This window comes from Vipera berus, assembly GCF_964194415.1.
Source record: "Vipera berus genome assembly, chromosome: 3".
Lineage (NCBI taxonomy): Eukaryota > Metazoa > Chordata > Lepidosauria > Squamata > Viperidae > Vipera > Vipera berus.
In genome coordinates, this window is record NC_138204.1 from 165,899,571 (window position 1) to 165,922,031 (window position 22,461).

Genomic DNA, 22,461 nt, shown 5'->3' on the forward strand with positions numbered 1-22,461 from the left:
ATGGGGCAGCTGTCAGAACTTTAATTCCAAATAGTAAGTCATTCGTATCTTTAAATAATTGCCAAGTATTTATTTCACGTCAAGGACTACCTGTATAACAGGGCCGTCATGCTTTGAATATGCCAATCACATTAGCTGTAATTCTGGGAAGGTAATATGGTGCCATTTTTGCAAGCAAGTGCTTTGCACAAGTGTTCCAATGATGGGAGCAGCTGGCAGCATAGTAATTGACTCACTTAAGCTCCAAGTTTGGGCAGAATGAAGAAAGAATTTAGGGTTCCTGAATCGCATTAACAGGGGCAAATATGCATTATTTTAAAGAGTATTTATGAAAGTAATTAAAAGGATTAAGATTGATCTCTTTTTTTGTCTGTATTCCTTCCCTACACAGTTTGGCTGTAGAAGTCACTAATCAACTAGAAACTGAGAAATGAGGTAAGGTAAGAGCAAAGCTAGAAGAAGACACACCACTAGGGAAACAAACTACTGCTCATAATGTAGTTTCAGATTAGGTAGCCTTCAAAATCAACTGGCATAATGGGATAGCACATCTGATGTCAATACTGGAACACTGAAGAGAGTGGCTTGGAGCCATCAAGCTGCTTGCTGAAACAAAGATTCTTCTCAAATCTTTTTTAAATTTCGAAGCTGGGATTAAATTTACTGGAGTAGAACGTCCTTTGTTATCAATTATCACTTATTTCTTTTATTTATATCTTAGAACTTGCTTAAGAAACCTACTTCAGAGGTCTGTACCAAACCCCTTGCACAAAAAACCTGATGTATAGGAATCAAATGTGGCAGCAATGTTCCAAAATACAGGTGAAATTTGACATTAATGGAAAGATTTGCCTTGAAACATGCACAAGGGGGAGGAAGGTAGAGCCACCTGACCTTTGCCTTTTAACCTGGGTATAAAATCAAATGTCAGACATGATTAATTAGATGCCCAGATTTTTATTCTTTGGCACAGACAGGAAAAGCACATTTCCATAATGTGAGGAAGCATTTATGTGTGCAGCAAATCAGGCTGACATTGAAGGAAGGTTTACTTTATTGTGAATGCTGGCTGCTTGGTGCTTGTCAGTGCAATTACTTTCTACTCAAGTGGCTTGCTTTTTAACATTTTATTATCTTAAAACAAAACCCCTGAAAGCAATAACTGTTTATTATGCTAATTCTTTAGATATTTTATTATGCATGTCTATAAAATGATTAAACATTGCTCTTTCCCAGAAATGAATAGAATTTATTAATATGTAATCAATTCATGATAGAAAATACAGAAATAAACACACTGTACTAGTAATTAGTCATTAAGTAGCCAATTTTATACATTTGTAAGCTGTAACGTAAGTTTTCCTTTCACTTAGTTTCTAACTAAAATCATTCTAAGTAGATTTTAAAATTCCGCTCCTGCTTAGAAAAAAAGTAATATAGTCAATTGGCACTATAGCAGATTTTTAAAAAAATGTTATCAGGGCTGTGTATAATTCATGCAGAAAGCATTTAAATATAAATCGAACTAATAAATAAAACTACAGACCTTTAAAGTACTTTTAAAATATCAATGTTTTATTAACTTTAGCTATAAACCAAATACCAAACTTTCATTATTCAACAACATACTGTAACTAAAGATAGAGACAGACAACGCACTGCTTTTATAGTTACTGGTAAGTATGAACATTTTCTGTATATTTCAATATGTTGTATCAATTTTTACTGATTTTTACTACGCTGATTCTGTGTTATGATTTGATATGGTGATCTGACTAATCAAGAAACAGTAAATTAAATTTGCAAGTATTCCCATTACAAAATTGCTTCCTTCTCTTCGGAAACTATCCCTGTTTAAGAATGATGCACTGAAACATTTTTTAAAATTTATAGATCACTTTTTCATGGAACAAAATGTTCCATGTTATTTTTTTCTTATATAATTACAGAAATTGCTAGCCTATAAAAGGCTGTTTTACATATATATAAAAAGAGGGCCCTAGATCCATTTTCTGAAAAATATATCCCTTTCCACTGCATAAGTTTATATTAAATAAATCATTTCTAACACAGATATAAGAAATAGTAACACACAAATAGATGAACAAAGAAATATTGGAATACATTGTGGTGAATTTCTTAATTTATTTTAAAATATCATTTGATGGGAATTGTTAATGAAGAGTAATAGAACAGAGTAACAGCAGTTATCACTGGAAAATTCATCTATTGTATCGACAGAAGTGAATATTTGTAGCTTGATGCTAGAACCGAGAAATTGTGAGCATCCTTGACTAAGCCGAGTCCAAAAATGCTAGAGAATTCCTGGAAGCCTGGCACCCAGACAAACTGGCCATCAACAGGCACAGAAAAACAATATCTACATGCCATTGAAAAGAGATAATCAAAAAGCCAAAAAGGAAACAAAAAGACCCAAACATTCCCTTGCCAGCAGTCAGCACCCAGTTAAGCAGTCATTAAAACCAAGATTAACATTAGACCAACAATAAAAAAATAAACAATACTCAAAACATCTGCCAAACAAGCTAGCAGTAAACAACAGCCCACCTCGCCCACCGAAACTGTCAGGGTAAGGCACTAGTACATAAAATGAGAACAAACCCCACCCTTTACATGTGGAAATAATCCTAATTTCAATCACAATCCATATTTTTAGTTATGTAAGAGAGACAGCTGTGGTGGCACAGTCGTTAGAATGCAGGCTAATTCTGCTGTGTGCCAGACTGCCTGCGGTTCGATTCTGACCGGCTCAAGGTTGACTCAGGCTTCCATCCTTCTGAGGTCAATAAAATGAGGATCCAGATTGTTGGAGGCAATATGCTGAGTCTGTAAAATGCCTAGAGAGGGCTATAAAGCACTGTGAAGTGGTACATAAGTCTAAGTGCTATTGCTATATAATCTAAAAGTGGTGGGAGAGATCATCAAGATGACAGCTACCATCACACAGTCAAAGGCCTGCTCCTTCCTATGTACACAGAACACAAAAACACATAAAAAAGGAGTAAGATCCCCATATTTTCTTTTTCCCCTTCAATGTACATGGCTGATACATAAGTAGCAATGAAATAAATAAATAAATAATAAAAGTGAACTACAAAGCAGAACAAAATCCCTTCTACACTACTGTATCTCCATATCAATTTTTCCATATATTCTATGTTCAATTATTCTGGTTGGTAGTTACTTGAATAGAAGTTGATTATATCTTTAAAGGAGGCCTTAAATATTATGTTTCTATTGTGAAGTGCCACTGCTTTCTAACATACAATCTTCTTGCCCAACTTTGAATTGAAGCCTCAGGAGCGGTTTGCCCAAGATATCAGAAATTTTGGGTGCAGCACTCAAAATTTCTCCCATGGGTATCAGTTAAATCTGAAATGTTTACCATCTGCTTCTGGTTCAGAAGTTTATAATCAAATGGGATCTGAACCACTAATCACTTTTAGTTTAAGCTGTATTTCCAGAGAAAGCTGTTTGCACAAATAGTAATATATAATAGTAATATATCTCAAAGAATGAAAGCTTTCTCAAAATAAAATTCAAAAGATTTTAGAAATTTACTGGCAACAAAATGCAACTGATGTAAAATTCATTGAACATGACAAAAAATTGACCTCAAATGAGACTTTTCTTTGTTCTGAATAAAATATAGCTTCTGGATTTTCTTAAAAGTCCTGTATGTTGCATATGGTAGTCTAATCTGGATATAATCAAAATGTATTAATTATAAATAAATCTCAACCACAAACTTACCAACTGCTATAATAAGGACACCATGATATCCAAATCCACAAATTCAAATTCAAAAGTTAATAAAGATAAGTAGAATGTGACTCTTAATTCTGGTCATAATTCAGCCACATCCACAAATAAGGCCTACAATGTCCACATATCTCTTGATAAATTTGTTAATTGTTTCCTGCTTGAAACTGAGATCCAGTTGTTACAAAACAACAAATTATGGTAATTACATTTCTAGACAGGTTTCCATTAAAAATGTATTGAAAAACGAGAGATTCATATGCTATACCGTATTTTAACATTTGTTTCTAAATATATCTATATATTTGTCTACACAGACGACTTTAGAAATAAATGAACACATGATTAACTGCAACTGCTAGAAAGAGTGCTATAGACTGTGAAATATATGTGACCATGTTCTCCTCCTAGTACTTACAATTCTATGTACTGATGCCTTATGTTCATATTTCCAAGCAGTGTGTATACAATACTGAATTCATTTCATGTTTCTATCCAACAGTAACATGTTTCAAAGAATTACTCTATTTGTGGAGATTCATCCACAGGAGTCTCAAATGTAGGTAATGTCCTAAATCAATGGTGGCGAACCTGTGGCATGCAGAGCCCTCTCTGTGGGCATGTGCGCCATCGCCCCAGTCCTAGGCCTCCGCTGCCTTGTGCAAAAAAAAAGTTAGAATTCCTTGATTTAACTTTTAGCGGTGGAGGAAGTGACACATCAGAGCTAGAAAGGTGCCGCGTGGGGGTGGAGGGAGTGGTGACAGCAGGACGCTCCATGTGAGGGGTGAGGCGGGGCCTGTGCATGGGGTGGAGAAGCAACGCAGCGGCGCTAGCATGGTGGTAGACCAGTTGTTTCCCTTCCCCTGCCAGACACCTGCCAAAGCTACGCAGGGTAGGTTGCCACACCCGCACCCACCCAGATGCCCCCACCTTCCCCAAGCGTTTTTTTTACTAACCTGGCTTTCAGCTGCATTCCGTTTCTCCATTCGCTTCTCAGCCTTCACTACGTGTTTGTGGGACAAAAAAAAAGTTCCATGAGACTTTCTAACTTCTCACAAGATCTCAAGAAGTTAGTCTGATGGAACATTTTTTTTTACTGATAGTCCCACAAACACGCTTGAGAGAGGTGAGGGCATCTGGGTGAGGGAGGGCCCAGCAACCTTACCCTGCATGGTGGCGGGAGGGTGGGGCACATGCCCTTCCCATGCCAGGCCAGCCCCTGAGGCCACGGGGCGGCTGTGATAGGTGGCAGTGGGCAGGGCATTGAGGTGGGGGCTGGCAGGCTGACCAAAGCAGCAGGTGGAGCTCGGAGGCTCGGGGAGGGAGGGTGCTGAAATGGGAGGTCAGGCCATTAGCAAAAGAGCAACGTGTCTGAGCAGAAAGCAGCCTCGTAACAAATGGGGCAGGTAAGGAAAGAAATCCTTGCTCCTCCAAAAACTGCCTCTTTCCTTACTTGACTCCCAGCCCCATGCCACTTCTCCTTTGCGATCCACCCCCATGTGCAAGGAAACAAAGGAAGGTTTTTTTTGGGGGGGAAAGGTCAATCAATCAATGATCTTTCCCATCCCCACTCTGCTGGAGATCCTCAGATCCGCCCCAGTCTTGCCCAGGCCCGCACAAGTACCCGATGTGAGTGACGTTGAGCTGGCCATGCCCACCCAGTAGGCCACACCCACCCAGTAGGTCATGCCCATCCGACACCCGATGATACATAAGTGGGGTTTGGGTTTCAGTTTGGGTACTCAGTCTCTAAAAGGTTCGCTATCACTGTCCTAAATTTTGCCGTAGTATCAGAAGGCCAGGCACATAATCCATCAATTTGGGTAATGGGGGAAATAAAACAAACTGGACCTACTACAAAGAAAACTCCTGGCAAACATCATGCAAACTATTTGGTGCTACAAGGATATTTGAAGTCATTAAATAAAAGACTAGCATAAATGCAGTATAATTCTATATTAAAAATTTAAATATTGTTTTCATTCCATTTAAAAATAACTAATATTTTAAATAAATTATTTTTATTTTTAAATAAAAATAATAAACTGGAAGGTTGCCTCCAAAGTATTTGAACCAGACGTCAAGATTCTGTCCTTGAGTAAATTCACTATGAATTCAGTTTCTTAGATATGCATCCATATGCAAATATAACTCCAGAGTGAATGTCAGATTACCATATACTGAATTTAGCATGAAGCTGAAACTCACACTACAAAAATATAAGAGTTATCCTAAAGGAGTAGTATGGAAAAATTGGTTTGAAAAACAATTTTGTGAAGGATGGTCACATTAAAAAGGTAATTCATTTTGGCCTCTTATAACCATGGCATTTTGGGGGGGAAATAGTTAAAACTACTTTTTGAAATGAAGGGAGAGATTTAAAATTACTCTACCTATTGATAAAGATGCAAACTGCTCAGTAAATAGATGTCACTTTAACCCTTCATTACAGAGTAAGAGGTACTTTTAAAATGTTAAGATTCTCTAGGATATATTTTGTTTTCTTATTCAACACAGTTTAGATTTTTTTTCTCTACAAAGGTCTACAGCAAGTTCGCATGATTTCACAATACATTTAGTTGTTAAAGAATAGTATTGCTAATGTTAAAAAACAGCCTTTCCAAATATTTTTCCATCATCTTTATCAATTTCCTATAACTAATTTATCATTACAAAAATTTACTTTTACAATGTTTACTTTTAATTACAATTAATTAACATATTTAGAAAATGATTAGAATTTATTTAAAAAATCCTAATCCCCAATAGAGAAACTCTACACAATAGGGAGATTAAGTATATAAAAATAACTAATGAACATTTTTATAATAAAGAACAACTTATAAGATAATCTTTGTTGTCATTTTTTTTGCTGTGGGCACAATGGCGCACATCAAAAATGAAATTTAGTTGCCCGCTCTCAAAGTGACACGTACATGACACACACCTAAAACATACTACATACAATGTATGTATAGACCCACACCCCTACATATATATATAACAATAAAATATTAAATACTGTCCAACTGGAATATATAACGGAAGGAGGAAGCCTGAGAGTTCACAAGGTTAATGCTGTATGGAATGAAACTATGGCTGAATCTGCATGTTCTGCTACAGATATCACGAAGCCTCCTCCCAGAAGGTAACAAGGAAAACAGGTTGTGAAGAGGATGAGTAGTGTCCCAGATAATCTTACGGACCCTGTTCAAACAACGCTTCTGTGCTATGTCCTGGATGGGAGGGAGGGAACTGCCAATGATCTTTTCGGCCATCTTCACCACTCTCTGCACCGCCTTCCTGTCTGAAGCAGTGATGCTTCCAAACCAGACTGTGATGCTGTATGACAGGATGCTCTCAATTGTCCCCTTGTAGAAAGTGGTCAGAACAGGGGAAGGAAGATGAGCTTTTCTCATGCAACGCAGAAAGTGCAGGCGCTGCTTTGCCCACTTCACCAGTTTCTCACTGTTGAGCGACCAAGCCAGCCTACTTGTTAGCTGCACACCCAGGAATTTGATGCTGGTAACCATCTCCACAGGCGAATCATTAATGCACAGAGAAGTGTTGCTGTGCCTGCCTTTTCTGAAATCGACAATGATTTCTTTGGTTTTACCAGTATTTAAAACTAGGCTGTTTTCTTTACACCAGTTCACCAACCCCTCAACCTCCTTGCGGTAAGCTTCCACGTGGTCATCATGGATAAAGCCCACTACTGTTGTTTCATCTGCGAACTTTACAATATGGTTGGTGGCAAACCTAGCACAACAGTCATGGGTCAACAAGGTGAACAGCAGCGGACTTAGGACGCAGCCCTGAGGAGAACCTGTGCTCAAGGAAATGGTATTAGAGGTATTTGTTCCAGCTCGCACATATTGGGGCCTGTTGGTAAGAAAATCCAGAATCCGTCTGAACAAAGGGGTGTTTAAGCCTAAAAGGCCCAGTTTGTCTACTAGATGCTAGGGAATGATTGTGTTAAATGCCAAACTGAAGTCAACAAACAACAAACGCATGTGAGCATTTATTTCCACTAAGTGCTTTAAGCTCAGATGGAGGACAGAAGAGATAGCATCCTCCGTAGAGCGATTTGGTCGGCAGGCAAACTGAAGCGAGTCCAACACTGGAAGTTTTTAAGAAGAGACTGGACAGCCATTTGTCTGAAATGGTATAGGGTTTCCTGCCTTAGCAGGGGGTTGGACTAGATGACCTCCAAGGTCCCCTTCAACTTCTTCTTCTTCTTTTTCTTCGTCTTCTTCTTATATTATTAATTATTATTATTATTATTATTATTATTATTATTATTATTATTATTATTATTATTATTATTATTATATATCCACTTGCACTGTTTTATGTTTACATGTTTGATGACAAACAGCCTTATGTTTATAAGTGACAGTTTTCCTAAGTACCTGCATGTCATAAGCATTTGAATTAAAATTACCATATTAAAATCAAATCTGATGTTTTTTAATTTTTATTTGGTGTGCGTTGGAAGAGGGGTAGTCTTATACGGCGAGTATAGCCCAAACCCTATAATTTAACAGGAAATGTAGGGGGTCGTCTTATACGCCCAGTCGTCTTATACGCCGGAAAATACGGTACAAATACCAACACCTGGCTCCCTTGCAGTACTGTGCAATGAAGACAGCAAAGAAGAAAGAAAAGGTAATAATGCATTATATTACAAAAGTCTAATCAAAAAGTTATAACCCATGTTTTCTATTTATGGGTATCATAATTAACTGCTTATTTTTTTTATTTTCAAGAAAAAAGAGTTACAGTTCTCTAATCTACAGAATATTATGCTCTTTTGCACTAGGGACCATCCTACTTAAGTATTGAACACTTCCTCCATTTAAGTTTAAATGAGCACTGGATTTTGAGTAGGCATCATCAGGCCCAGTAATACCACCATGATAATTAAATTACCATAGTTTTTAACTAAAAGTTTAGTTTCTGAACTAAAAAATTGAATGTTTCATTGTTTCTTTAGGGAAAAGAATATGACATGTAGTGTAGCCTTAAGCATGCTTAGTCAAAATAAGTTCTTCCAAGCTGAAGGAAGTTTAATTAAATATGCATTAGAAAGCAACTTTAAAAATAAATAGAACATTCATGTGTGGTATTCCCAAGGTCCTGTATGTATGTATGTAAACCTGTACATGCATGAATATAGACAGAAAAGAAACAGAAGGAAATTTTTCACTGATTCAACTTGTGTACACTGAAAATGTGTGTACTGTTTTAAATTTGGAGAATATATTCTGTGGATGATATTCTATCAAATTACATGTCAACCCTAAGATTAATTAATTGTTAATTAGTCATAAGGGAAAAAATAAATATAACTTTGTTCTAATCCAAATTGCCTCTCTGTATAGATGTTCTATAAAGAAGCACAGAGAAAGCATGCAGGGTATGGCTTTTGAGACTTCCTAATAATACCTAGATTATGGATTACATTACTGAGATAAAAGAGGAAGGGGCCTTAGAATGAAAGAAGCAACAACAGTCCTACACACTTCTTCCTTAGGGAAGCATTTGAGGATTTTTATGGATTTTTCCCCCCTGAAACTCCAATTAGGGTTTGAGCTATAAATTATTCCTTTTGTTAGATTCTATTTCCAATAAAGTTATATCCAATTTCTTTCCAATACTCTTTTGTGTTGAAATAACAGAGATACTACTTAATGAATACCCATATAATATTAAATTGACCTTCACTGTTATTTTTCACACATTTATCATAAAAATGTGATAATTTTTTATATTTACCGTCTTTGTCTTGCTTTGGTTTTCCACTTTATATATTATACTGCTGAACTTCAGATAATGTATTGACCAGACTGTTAGGGCTATTGATAATTATTGCATCCAATAATTATCAATAGTCCTAAAAGTGCTGAATCCATTTTATGTTCAACTTATAGTAACTATATCTTAGGCTTTCCTCAGATACAAGGAATCTGGAATCTAGCTATTGTGGGTATTTTATTCTGTAATGACAACAGTTATGCTGTTCTAATACAGTTGTCATAAGACTAACAGCTGACTGAAAAGTAACATCTTTTACTGAGTGTTTAGTACTGTTTTGACTATGATTCTGCTTTCACTTTCCATATCCTAAAATCAAGCTAAGCAACTGTTTTCAGCTGCTGCAAAGTTAAAGAAATTGGATATATCCACTGAAATAGTATTTTGGGTTCCATTCTAATAATAAATGAGAGCCATTAGATTAGAGACCAGGAGACTGAGTTTTAGTCCTAGCTTTGTAATCTTACTTAAAACTTAACCATGGTAACTGAAAAGAACATATTACAAATTTCATCTAGAACTAGATCCTTTGAAAACCAATCTATTTTTTAAATTTTGCTGCCTCTCCTTAAACTGTTTTCTTAGGAAATTTGAATTTATTTTAATATAAAAAACAAAGAACTGGGACACTCACCCGGTTCTGCTATTCCTTGCATGATTTTCCTTATTAAATTGCCATGTATTTAATGTTGAGAAATACATATCTGAAAGATAGCTATGTAGTTATACATTGCTTATTATACAATTTGTCTCTTACTTGGGATAGTAAATGTAACTGACATCCTAGTCCAAAAACAAAGAAAAAGCTTTCCTTTGTAATTAAATATGATTCTGCTGATAAAGAAAGGATCAAGGGTCTCAAACAAAGAACTCAAAAAGATGATTTTTCAGAATCTTAAATTACTGCTGACTTAAATGTTGGTACCAAGACAATTAATTGAATCTGAAAATAAATATCAGCTCCGTGCTTTAAATTAATTATATGCAAAAATTTAGTTGAGATTGCTAACATTCTTGACTTCACGTTCTTCATCAATGGAAACTTTTCTGCTATTTCCAAGACTTGCCTTGTTTATGATATATTACAGTAGTGGCCAAAATTGTGGAAACCTTTTGAGAAAAGTGTACAGTAGAAATGCCACGTTTGGTTAAGTTTCCACCAATTTTTCTTCTAATTTCTTTATAACGGTAGCCTTGTACACTTAATAATACTATTTTACATCAGTTTCTAGGCAGTCAGTCAACTCTTTGCACTATTACTTTAATTTTATTACATTTTACAAGCTCACTAAATGAAAGAAAAAAAAAACCCAACCAACTTGATAGCGATCACATAACATATTGACAAATGTCCTCCACTCGGGTTTAATACATGACATCAATAACTGAATCCTACTGTGACCTGATTGGCTCCTTGCCAAAACAAGATGACACCCGATTGGCTCTCTAAACACTCTCAAAACAGCTACCTGATATCAACCTAAGCAAGTTGTGCTTCCTTTTTCTGGTTATTTGGCTATAACTTTTCATAGAATACACTACAGATAATTGAAACAAACTATGTTGCATTACACTCTTGATTAAATTATCTTTCCACTGATATATAATTTTATGGTACTACTCCAAAAAAGTGGTGTTATTAGCCATCAAACCTCAAAAATACACTTTTCCCAAAAGGTTTCCACAATTTTTGCCACTACTGCACAGTAATACAAATGGGAATTACCATAGTATGGGTCACAGTTGCTGATGAAGCACCTGAAGTGATCACTGAACAAGGATACCTTCTTTCCCTACCAGTCACCACTTCAGCACACCACAATGCAAATTACAGACCCAAGGGCCATTCCAAATCAGGTTTAAACTCCCTTTCCTTGGGCAGGATTCCTGGTTTAGACTAGAAAAGATGCTTCCATTAACACATTTCCAACTTACTATTTAAAAATCAATTACACAACTATTTACATTTTATATGACTCTTAAGAAGGAATCTGTTGCCCAAATACGAGAGAGGAAAGAGAATGAATTGAATGTAATCACCACTACGTAGAGTTGGCTCCAAAAATAGCCACTAGCAGAGCCATGCTGAGAAAGTTGGGGGGGGGGGGAGAATTGTGTTTCAGTTTAAAATTCATCTCAATCTAGTAGTTGTCGCTCAATTCCTGTCTATTAATAATCTATCACTGAGAATACTATTTCTAATAATCTCTTAACAGCTGTGGGTTCAAATCTCAAGTTCATTTTGAAAAGAGACAGAGGTTAACTCTGATTAATGCCCATTATCTTTTTCTGCCCATACAACCATTCAATCTTACCTAAAAACAAATGAACCAATTAAATCCACCCCAGAAGTGTTGCAATGTGTTATCACCTCCCTAGTAACTAAGAGGGAGTAGGAGTTTGAATAGATGTGCTTTTTTAAAAAAAACCTTGCTACTGAATATTAAATTGTAATGCAATCCATTTTTCCTCTTAGCAATAACTTCTAAAATTTCAGATGGCATCAAATGCTAAGTAGGTTCTCACATTCTCCATCTGTTCCTTTTACATAAAGCATTTATACAGAGGAAAGATAAGCTCTGACCATATAATTCCCACTGATAAAATGAATGACAATCTTTTGTAAAAGTTTTACAACAGTCAATTGATACATAACGTAAGCATCATATAATAAACAAAGAAATAAAAGAGCTATGCAGAGCCCGATCATATGTAGGAAATGAGAACAATTTTATTTGTTTTATTTGAAGAGAGAATCAAGCTATTATCCAAAGCACCTGAAGGCAGGAAAAGAAGCAACGGATGAAAATTAACCAAAGAGAGAAGCAACCTAGAACAGGGGTAGGCAACCTCGGCTCTTTTATGACTCACGGACTGACTCAGGAATTCTGGGAGTTGAAGTCCATGAGTCATAAAAGAGCCGAGGTTGCCTACCCCTGACCTAGAACTAAGGAGAAATTTCCTGAGTTAGAACAATTAACCAGTGGAACAACCTGCCTCCAGAAGCTGTGAATGCTCCAACACTGGAAGTTTTTAAGAAGAGACTGGACAGCCATTTGTCTGAAATTGTATAGGGTTTCCTGCCTGAGCAGGGGATTGGACTAGATGACCTTTAAGGTCAGTTCCAAATTTTTAATGGTTGTTGTTGTTGTAGTACCAGTTTGGTTTAGTTGTTGGTTTAGGCACCAGGCTAGAAAGCAGGAGACTCTGAGTTCACGTTTCACATTAGCTGTGAAAGCCAGCTGAGTAACCTTCAATCAATCATTCTCTATCGGCCCCATCCACCTCATACAGACCAGTTGTCAGTTTCATCAAATTGGTATGAATATCCTTTCTAAAGACAGTTACACTTCCAGGATTATTCTAATTGTCACTCAAACTCTGGAATTCCCAATTAACACCACAGGGCAAACCCACTGTGGTTGCAACGTCACTGGGAACTTTTACAGAACATTGTAGAACTAGGTAATCATGTGTTTTAAATATATTCCAAATGTTCTTTGGATATTGTGTTGCTTGTTTTATGTCAGATACTACACGTTTTACAATGCAATGTCAAAACTGAAGAATGGAATTTCTTGTATTATATATTCAAAACACAGCCATATCTGCAAATAAGTAACAACAATCCTATAACACTGTACTTGATTTCCATCCATTTTGAGCGTGCCCAAGAGCTTTATGACCCTATGCATTTTTAACATTTATTATTTTATTTTATTTTATTTTATTTTATTATTTTATTTTATTTTATTTTATTTTATTTTATTATTTATTTATTTTATTTTATTTTATTATTTTATTTTATTTTTTATTTGTTTGTTTATTTAGCTAGCTAGCTAGCTTCCTGAAGTGCAAAAACTCAGGTGGTACTATTGACTTAGTTATTGAGGAGAGCCAGTCTAGCATAGTGGTAAGGAGCTGGCCTATAAACCAGGAGACCATAAATTCTAATCCTGTCTTAGGGACTTTGACTTTGGGTTAGTCACTCTCTCTCAGCCCAAATCATCTCAGAGGGTTGTTGTCATGGGAAAAAATGGGAGGAAAGAAATGTTATGTTCACCACCCTGAGTTACTTATAAAGTAATAAAGGCAGGATAAAGACTGAATAAATACTTTTATCTTCAGATCATGAGTACCGGTATATTGCTCAGCAGTAAAAAAACAACAACATAATGTTAAAAGAACAACCATCCAAAGAGATACAAAAAGGTTGTCATATAGGCAGATATTTTTCTAATAAATTATCTAAAGCAACATTAAAATTTGCTTTTATTTTGCCCTTGTATAAAGTTATTTTGAATGGCATATATTTTGGTAAACTATTTAGTGCTACACTTTTAGCACAAGACATTGAAATGCATGTAGAATAGGATATTATAATACTATTTCACCAAAAATGTACATTTTTACTGGAATCTATTATCTCTCTGAGTTAAAACTATTAACAAAGTATAAGAGTAAACATTTAATCACAAATGTATACATATTCATTTTATTTTCTTTCCAAAAGGTACACATCATCATTTGAAATTATTTATTCATTTAAAACCTTTTGATCTCTTAAGCGTAAAATACACCAAATTCAGTCAATCCAACCTAGAATCAAGGTTTAGGAAAGTGGATTTGGAGATGCAGCTACACCTAGTGATCAGCAGTAGATCACAGCAAACAAAATCTTGTCCCTGATTTCATTCCTTTGACATACAAACTTAGATAAGAAAAGCACATGTAAAAGGAAATTGGGAAGAAAACAAAATTTACAAATAATACTCAGAATAATAATTTGGCATTATTTACTAAAACAAACCTGTATCGAGAAACTGCTATAGAATTAAATAGTACACACTGAAAAGTTGTATAATGTATTCTTTATTGTTTTTGTATCATTTGTGGGCAAAAGGATTAATTATTAATACTTATATACAGAAGAGTAGTAACGTTTAAGTCATTTATGATTGTGCCAGAAGTCCATTGATAATTTAAATTTAAATAAATAAAGGTCAAAATAACTTATTTAGGTCTACTGAAATTTGTCCAGGAAGATTGTACCTGTTCCTATTTTATGTTTTGCTGTTTTCATTCAGTCCCTGAGCTACCTAAAGTACTTTGACATGTGACACTCCTTTAAGAAACTCCAGCTTTCCACAATGTGACAATCTCCAGATGTGTTTGGTCTGCATCTTCCACAATTCCCAGTGAGCATGGCTCCGGTGATGCCAGAAATTACCATTCCAATAAATCTGAAGTGTACAAAGTTCTGAAGATTGCTTAAGTTCAACTTAAGTTTGTAGAATCTATAAGTACTTAGTTAACATTTTTGAGCTTATTTTTTAATATAGCCTTTTAAATGGAAGTAATCTGGCTACAAGAATGATAGAATAGGTTAATTAAATATTTTTTTAATATTAAACTAATGGGCTATGCAGAGATATGGCCAAATCAAAGCATGCTGAATACTGATCAAGAATGCAACAGTTTCTTTCAAGGAGCTGCTTGAAGGTCAGTTATTTTGGCAAGTTTGTTAATTTATTGCAGTTCAGTTCCCAATGGGAAAGTCATCTGTACACACATAGCAAGTGGCTGGAACATTTTCTCAGACAAACAATACATGGGGTATTTTGTATTCTCACTATTCTCAATTATTACAGGATTCTAGAAGCAGAGATACAAATATGTACACGTTCTATAACTATGTAGTAAACTCAGACTTTTCAGTTGTCATTCTAAAAGATGGCATCAACAGTTAATGCTTTAAAAGAATAAATATTTGTCTGTAATTTTTCTTACAGAATCTGATAGCTAAACTGTGAGATCAAAGATGCATTATAGGAATTCTTCAGTGTAATTACATCCTTGTAACAGGCTGAAGGGTGTATTTTTCTCTTCTATATTATCATAATAACAGTGCCATTTTAATCAGTGACTGAACAGAAAACTTTATTTTTTTTAATAAGTAATACAAGACAAGGTTGATATAGTTTCAGCATTAGCACCATCACCTAACAACTGTCATAGGCAAGAAACAAAGTACTAGGAAAACAAAAAGTGTGTTGAAACCCATCCCCCTGGAATTCTACATCTAAGGCAAAAGTTAAAAGTGAGAAAGTTCCTATGGCTGCATAAAAATAAAGGTAAACCTGTATTTGTCATTTTTAGTTCATTGCAGCAACATAACATCCACAAAGGACTTTGGATCTGGATCTTAGTTCTTTACACCACTTAGAAACAATCAGAAAAGAAACTGATAGAAGTATGTTGCACACCTATGCGGACCATGGCAAATCTTACGTCATGGATGAAATGTCATATTATTCTAAATTGTAAGGCATGTGATCCAACTTTCCTCTAGGATCTCAAGGCAGTTTTTATGATTATCTCTATTCATGCTGTCCCATAACAAGAGGGACAGTTGGGCTGAGAGAGAATGATTGGTCCAAAGTCATCCAGTAAAGTTTACTGTCAGAATCCATTTATATCACATTCACAAATGTATGTTTAAAACATTATCCACCCCATGGATTCTGCCATCTCCTGAGGAAGGAGGAGCGCATGTGGATTCAGCCTGCCTTAGGTTATTTCAAAGACCAAGGGAAACCTTTTGAACTGGGGGAACAAAAGGGAGGGTTAGAGAAGAAGGCATCTGGCCTGTGTCTTCATTTAAATCTGTAGAGGAAGAAGGCAATAACCATAAAGATTCGAAGTTCCTTTTTTCCCAGTAAGGGATGACATGAAGTAAAATGATGGGGGCTGACCGAATGGGGTTGAGGGAAGGGGGGTTGAACCGGGAACCCTTTATAAAGTTTCAATTTGTAAAATAATACTAAGTCCTGTCTTGTATTTCCACAACCAAGCATGTCCTAGTAAAAATTCCTTTTGGACTAGAACTGACTCCAAGAGTTTTTGTTTTCCTAAGACATGGATTGGGGTGGGTCCTGACATTTACATGGATTGAGTGGACTTGTACTAGGGTCTTCCAGGTTCTAGCTATCCCTTAACTATTATAGTACTCTATAGTTATGGGATAATCATTGGTCTACATGCTTTCCTGTGAGGTCACTTGACCAATCCAATATGACAGTTAAATTATTAGCCAAACATAGAGAAATACATTTCCATGTACAGATGCATAGCAGATACAGACAATAATTTTCTCAACACAGATTAAGCTGAAGGTAATATAAATCACTTAGACCACACCCTCAATATATTAGTCCAAATCTCTTATAGTGCCCAGGGCCTTTGTTACATTTAAATAAGAGTCCATATGCTTCAACCCAAATACACACACACAGAAGGCCAGCACTATTTAATAAAAATGTCCAACATACAGAAACATACTTCACTGGAAATAAATATTTCCTAAAATGCTGGTACAGATGGCATTATTTTGGTTATCTGCCATTTTACAGATGTGTCCATAGAGCTTTTATGTCATAATTCTGCCATTTTTGATCCAATGAAACTTCTGAATTTGACAATCAAGTTAACTTACATTTAAACAAAATGTAGGACTGCAGGATCAGAATTTTTATACACAACAATGTACTCCATTTACCAACAAATTATGGGTTACATCAATAAAATATTTTTAATAACTACAGCTTCGCTGTTGCAAGGATTTATTCAACAATATTATAATATTGCTCTTAATTTTAATGTATTTACATAAGCTATTAACACTACCAGTATGACTTTCAAATGCTTATTTATTTTTTCAATCACGACTTCTTTACAGATATTGCTTTGTAATGTAGTAGATTTTACTCTACCTTTCAATTTAAAACAAATAACAGAAAGAAATGAATATGCCTTGTAAGAAATTAAAGGCACTACAGAAAATTAATTAAGGATTTAAACTGTTTCCTCGTTACGTTTTTTTTACGTTTCACATTATTTCAAACATATTAGTAGAAGCCCATAAATACATTAAACAGAAATAAAAATCCAGTTCTGATGCTGTGGCAGCAAACAGAGAAAAAATTCATTCTGACAGCACAATTAGAATGTGAACATGCTATCCTAGCTCTTTTGAATAAATGGTTTCAGGACTGAAGCATTAGTTGTTTGCCACTCCTAAAGTAATTGTGCAGTCAAATAACAGACTTTTCTGCTTCTAGGACAAGCAAAATTTATAACAAGAAAAGCACCAAGTTTCTAAATACTGTTTCATAGGTAGATATTTTTTAAAAGTCTTTTATATATCTGATTTTCAAATTCCATCGCATTTTTCTTGATATTCCATGATTGGGAAAGATCATCACAAGACTCTCTTCAGCTCTTCAAAATATTTTTTCTTTGGGACATAGGTAACCTATCCAGTAAACAGACTACAAAACTGCAGCCTAGAAATAATATTCAATTTTCAGCAATTATTCAATAGCCATTTTTCAATAATTAATATAAAATAAGATTGCATAAAGTTATACAAACTTATTTGGACAGGTTAGCCGATTAACTATATTGAAATTCCATGGGCATCTCATACAAAGAAAAAAAACTCCCTTTTCGGATGAAAATGTAAACATTTTTCGATAATCTGAAAGCATTATTAGCTTTTACAAAATCTTGATCTTGCAATCAATTCTCATTACCATCTTAAATATCAGGGGCTTGAATACCAAATTTGTCAATGAGTAATTTCACAGAAAAACTCAATACTTTTATTGTTGACCTGTTTTTCAAGAATTGCTTCAAAGTTTAGAAACAGAAACTTTAAAGCAGTCTTTTTACCATATCACTTTTTTCCCTGAACACAATTTCCCTTCAAAAGTCATACTATAAAGATTAATGGATATAATGAAAATTCTATTTAAGATTCAATATACAGTATTAAAAAAGAAAATTAAGTTTTTAAATCCCATTTCTGATTTTAAAGATTTGTAATTTGAATAAACAAATGATACTTTCAGCGGGATATAATTAGCTACGTCTTGTGTAGTTCTCCCTAAAATTCAACATTCTACTTATTTCTTTTCATGGTCGAATATTACCACAGAAGATTTAATTCTGCAATGAATATAATTATACAAAAAATTATTCTATTACCGTTTCATCTTCCAGTAAGTTAGAACAAACAGTCAATGGTAACATATGTAGTATCTTCTCTTTCTAGAAAGATTGATCCAGATAGTTGTAAGAACAACCAACTTAGCATAGAACTGTCCACTTCCAACAAATGTTAACTGGTTCAAAAGTCATTAACTTACAAAAATATCTGTATTCTCACTTCATGAAAATCAGTTTATACCACATCAAACACTATAGAGATGTACTAAAACAGTATTGTTATTAAAGTAAGGACATCAGTATTATTGGTTGGCACTTGCACATAACTCTGAACATCCAACAGAAATAATTTTTCTCAACAGTTTTGACAGAACATCAAGAAAATTATATAGCTAGGCAGTGAGGTTTAGCTATATCTGAATAACGCAAGAGCTAATTAAAGCACGGATTTGAAGATTTCCAGTAATAGAAACACTGAGCATAATTCACAGCTATGCATAAGAACAGAGGAAACCAGGGGGAGCTTTTCCTCAATGCTGTGTTTCTCACTGAGGCAAACTCTGGAACACCTTTTTGCACCTATGAACCTCCTGAATTAAGAGCAGTGGGAGAAGAGAATTTTGAGGAACCACACAGATTTGCCTTTTCTGAGCTTTAACTAGAACATTCTCATTAACCCAGACTATTTCAACAGAAATAAGTGTGGATTTTTAAAACCCAAAATTCAGTTACACAAAGACCAAGTTAGTGCACTCTGCAATAGAGGCAAGCAAAGTCCTAGTCCTACTTCTGCTCCTGATCAAAGAACACACAACACGGAACCCAGATGTCTTCAATTTCGACCATAGGTTTTTACAGTTCAAGCTTTGTGTGGAAAGCAAAACAGTCTGAAGTTACTCATTCCTTCCAGCTATGTCTTGTTTCGCAACCCAGTTACAGGCCAAAATTAGGAGGATGTGCACTACAAACATATACACATGTCATTTAACCTTGTTGTTTTGCTTTACATAACCGAGGAGACCCAGGACAGAGAAGAAAGGCAGAGCAGAAAGGTTGCCAAAATAAAAAGCTGCCAGGTTGATTTATTTCATTTACAAGAAAAGTTATGCCTTGATGAATATTGCTGTCACCAATTGGTAGATGTTAAATCCTGGAAGAAGCGAAGGGAAGGAAACAAAGCACACATGCTGCTTCCCTTTTTTTGTTGTTGTTGTTGTCGGTGAGTTGTCACAAACGTCAACTTCTTGAGGAGCCAAATTTGCCTCCACAAACGGCCCCCCCTATCAATTTCTAGAGGAGCCACATTGGCTTTCGATGCAGCTCCGGAGATGCATCCCTTTCTGCATCTCCAGCCATGTTATCAATCGCTGTCAGAGGGCTTGAACACAGTCCGGTTGTCTGTGCAAGCTGGCCAGGTCCAGAGGGCGCCTAGATGCTTTTTTTGAGCAGCGGAGCCTTTCCGCTCCACGGCCAGTCGCTCGGCAGAAGCCCACCGAGCTTGAGCGTGCAAAATGGTAAACATCCATCTCCTCGCCAGCCCTGCCTGGACGGAGCGTCCCGAAAAGAGAAAGGAATTGGGAATTTGGTCAACCTCCCCGCCACCGCCCTCAAGCTGCTGGCCACCAGCCGAAAGTTTTTTAAAGCTCTGGCTTTAAACCGCCTTTAAAGCTCGTCCCAAACCCTGGCCGAAGTCCCGATCTCCAGGCTGAGGAGGTTTCTCTCTTCGCCTCTCCGTGGCTGGCTCCAACGTGCCAGACTCGATCCAAGTCTCTCCCCCTTCCTTTTGCACTTTTGCACTAGGCAGCCAGACTAACGGGTTCCCTCCCGCCGCGCCTGGAACTTCCCTGCTCGCTTCCAGGCGTCTCTCCCCTTCCCACCCCCCCACCCCCACCGCCGGCTATTTTTTTTCCCATGCTGGCAGCCGCTCCAGAGGTCACACCCCGACGTGGGGAAAATAATTTCCAGTACCCGACGGTAGCCCACCCACGAGAGACTCCCCATCCACATCTTGCTCCAGGAGCCCAGGCTCCGTTTTTTAGCTCGCCCGAGGAAGGGGGAAGGGGGAAAGGCTATGGGTGTCTTTACCTGTGACCGTCTCCCCTCTCGTCGCCAGCAAAAGTCCAGCCAAAGTCAGGAGGCAAGTTTCAACTTTCCCCATATTTCCTTCCCTTGGAGAAAGACCTCTCTCCGGCCCTCCCAGCTCGGGGGAGAGGCTAGGAGAGGCGCCACAGCCGCCTCCGTGGCCCCTTCTGAACGGCGCCCGCCTTGCGCAGAGGGGGCTCTCCAAGAAGCCGCTCCGTTTACTCCTCGCGCCGCCAAGCAGTCCCGCCGGCGGCCAGGCAACTCCGCTCAGCCCGCGCTTCCTGTTGCGCCGCTCCAGCCCGGCAAGCCTTTCAGCCGAGCGCGCCGCGCCGCGCAGTCTTCGCAACCAACTCGCTTCTCGCTCTCGAGTCCCCGCACTGACTCGCGGTTCCCCCCAGGCAGGCAGGCGAGCAGGCAGCGGAGAGCAAGCAAGCTGCCAAGTCACGCCCAGCCGCCGACAGCGCCGCCTTCTCCCGCTAGAGGGCGAGTGGCGGCACAACAGAAGCAGCGCCCCCGGCAGCCGCCGGCCTGGCTGGCGACTCGGAAGACGCTGCTCTTTCTTTCTCCGCGGCGGAAGGAGCGAGCTACCGTAACGGGACGGGCGTGCTCGTCCAATGCCGCTCCCCCCCCCCAGAAGGGGTTCGGTGTGAGCAGCGGACCCGAGCAAGAAAACAGCGAGCGAAGGAAAACAAAAGGCGCTAAAACAGGAACTGCCCATAGAAATAGCAGGAAAGAAGGGAGTCCCGTGCCTAGAATAAACTATCCAAGTTTGTGTAATACGGCAGCGTAGCCGGACGGATCAGTCGTAGTCTTCCTATCTTAGAGACGAAACCTGAAATTATTTCCAAGACTTCGCTTTATGGACCTGGTGCAGCAACCTCATGTTTTCAGACACTTGAAAATGCAAACAAAACAATATTACTCGGCCCGCTTTAAAGCGGAGGGTGTTGACCCCATGAGACGGAAAATGGTGGGACGACCTCAATACAGAACTTGGAACAGCTGTGTTACTCTGGTTGTTGCAGGCCCTTTTGTGGCCTTTAAAAGGAAACGTTCCGTGTGCAAGCTCAGAATAAATCTTAATATATTAAGGGGTTGGGCAGGGGTTTTTTTTTGCAAATGAGCCATGAATTAGCTTCAGTCAGAGCAAGTCCATCTTAATTGGCCTATGCTTTTGCTTGATAAAGGGATTGTTGGAACCAGCAGTTAGCCAACACCTACTTCGTCATTTACCAAAGATATTTCAGTCAAAATGCCAAAAGCTAAAGAGGCTGACCACAAACACTTCAGTTAAAGGTAGTGTTAGTTTAGCTGGCTGATTGTGGATTTGTAATTGGTAATTTTGTTAATAGGTCCAAACAGGAACTAAGAAAGGTAATGCTGCATTTTTCCTAGGGGGCAGTCAATTTCCCCCTCAAAGGTCCAAAATTAAAAAGTTCTTCCTTAGCATATTAAAAACACCCAGATGGCTAATTAAGCACACCCGTACTTATGGGATGCTAGCCTAAACTGCACATTTCAGATTAGAGATTATCAAAATGACAGAGTTGGAAGGCACCTTAGAGGTCTTCTAGTCCAACCCCCTGCTCAGGCAGGAAACCCTATACCAGGGGTGTCAAACTGCCAGCCCGCAGGCCAGATGCATCATAGCAAAACTGTGCCCACCCCATTGCTGGAATGGCAAAAATGTGGTACATCACGACACGTCATGTGACATTGTGAGTTTGACACCCCTGCCCTATACCATTTCAGGTAAATGGTTGTCCAATC

The 22,461-nt window shown here is 37.4% G+C and overlaps 1 protein-coding gene across 4 annotated transcripts in view; it reads right to left on the reverse strand.

Annotated features, from left to right (window-relative positions):
* Window positions 1-21,049, reverse strand: part of PTPRM (protein tyrosine phosphatase receptor type M) — a 488,729-nt gene extending 467,680 nt beyond the window's left edge. For all 4 annotated transcript variants that reach the window (XM_081323493.1, XM_081323492.1, XM_081323491.1 and 1 more), the window contains exon 1: window positions 20,695-21,049. In XM_081323493.1, coding sequence (XP_081179619.1) covers window positions 20,695-20,767 — 73 coding nt within the window. In that variant the 5' untranslated portion in view covers window positions 20,768-21,049. The remainder of the gene's footprint in view (window positions 1-20,694) is intronic.
* Between the last annotated feature and the right edge of the window lie 1,412 nt (window positions 21,050-22,461).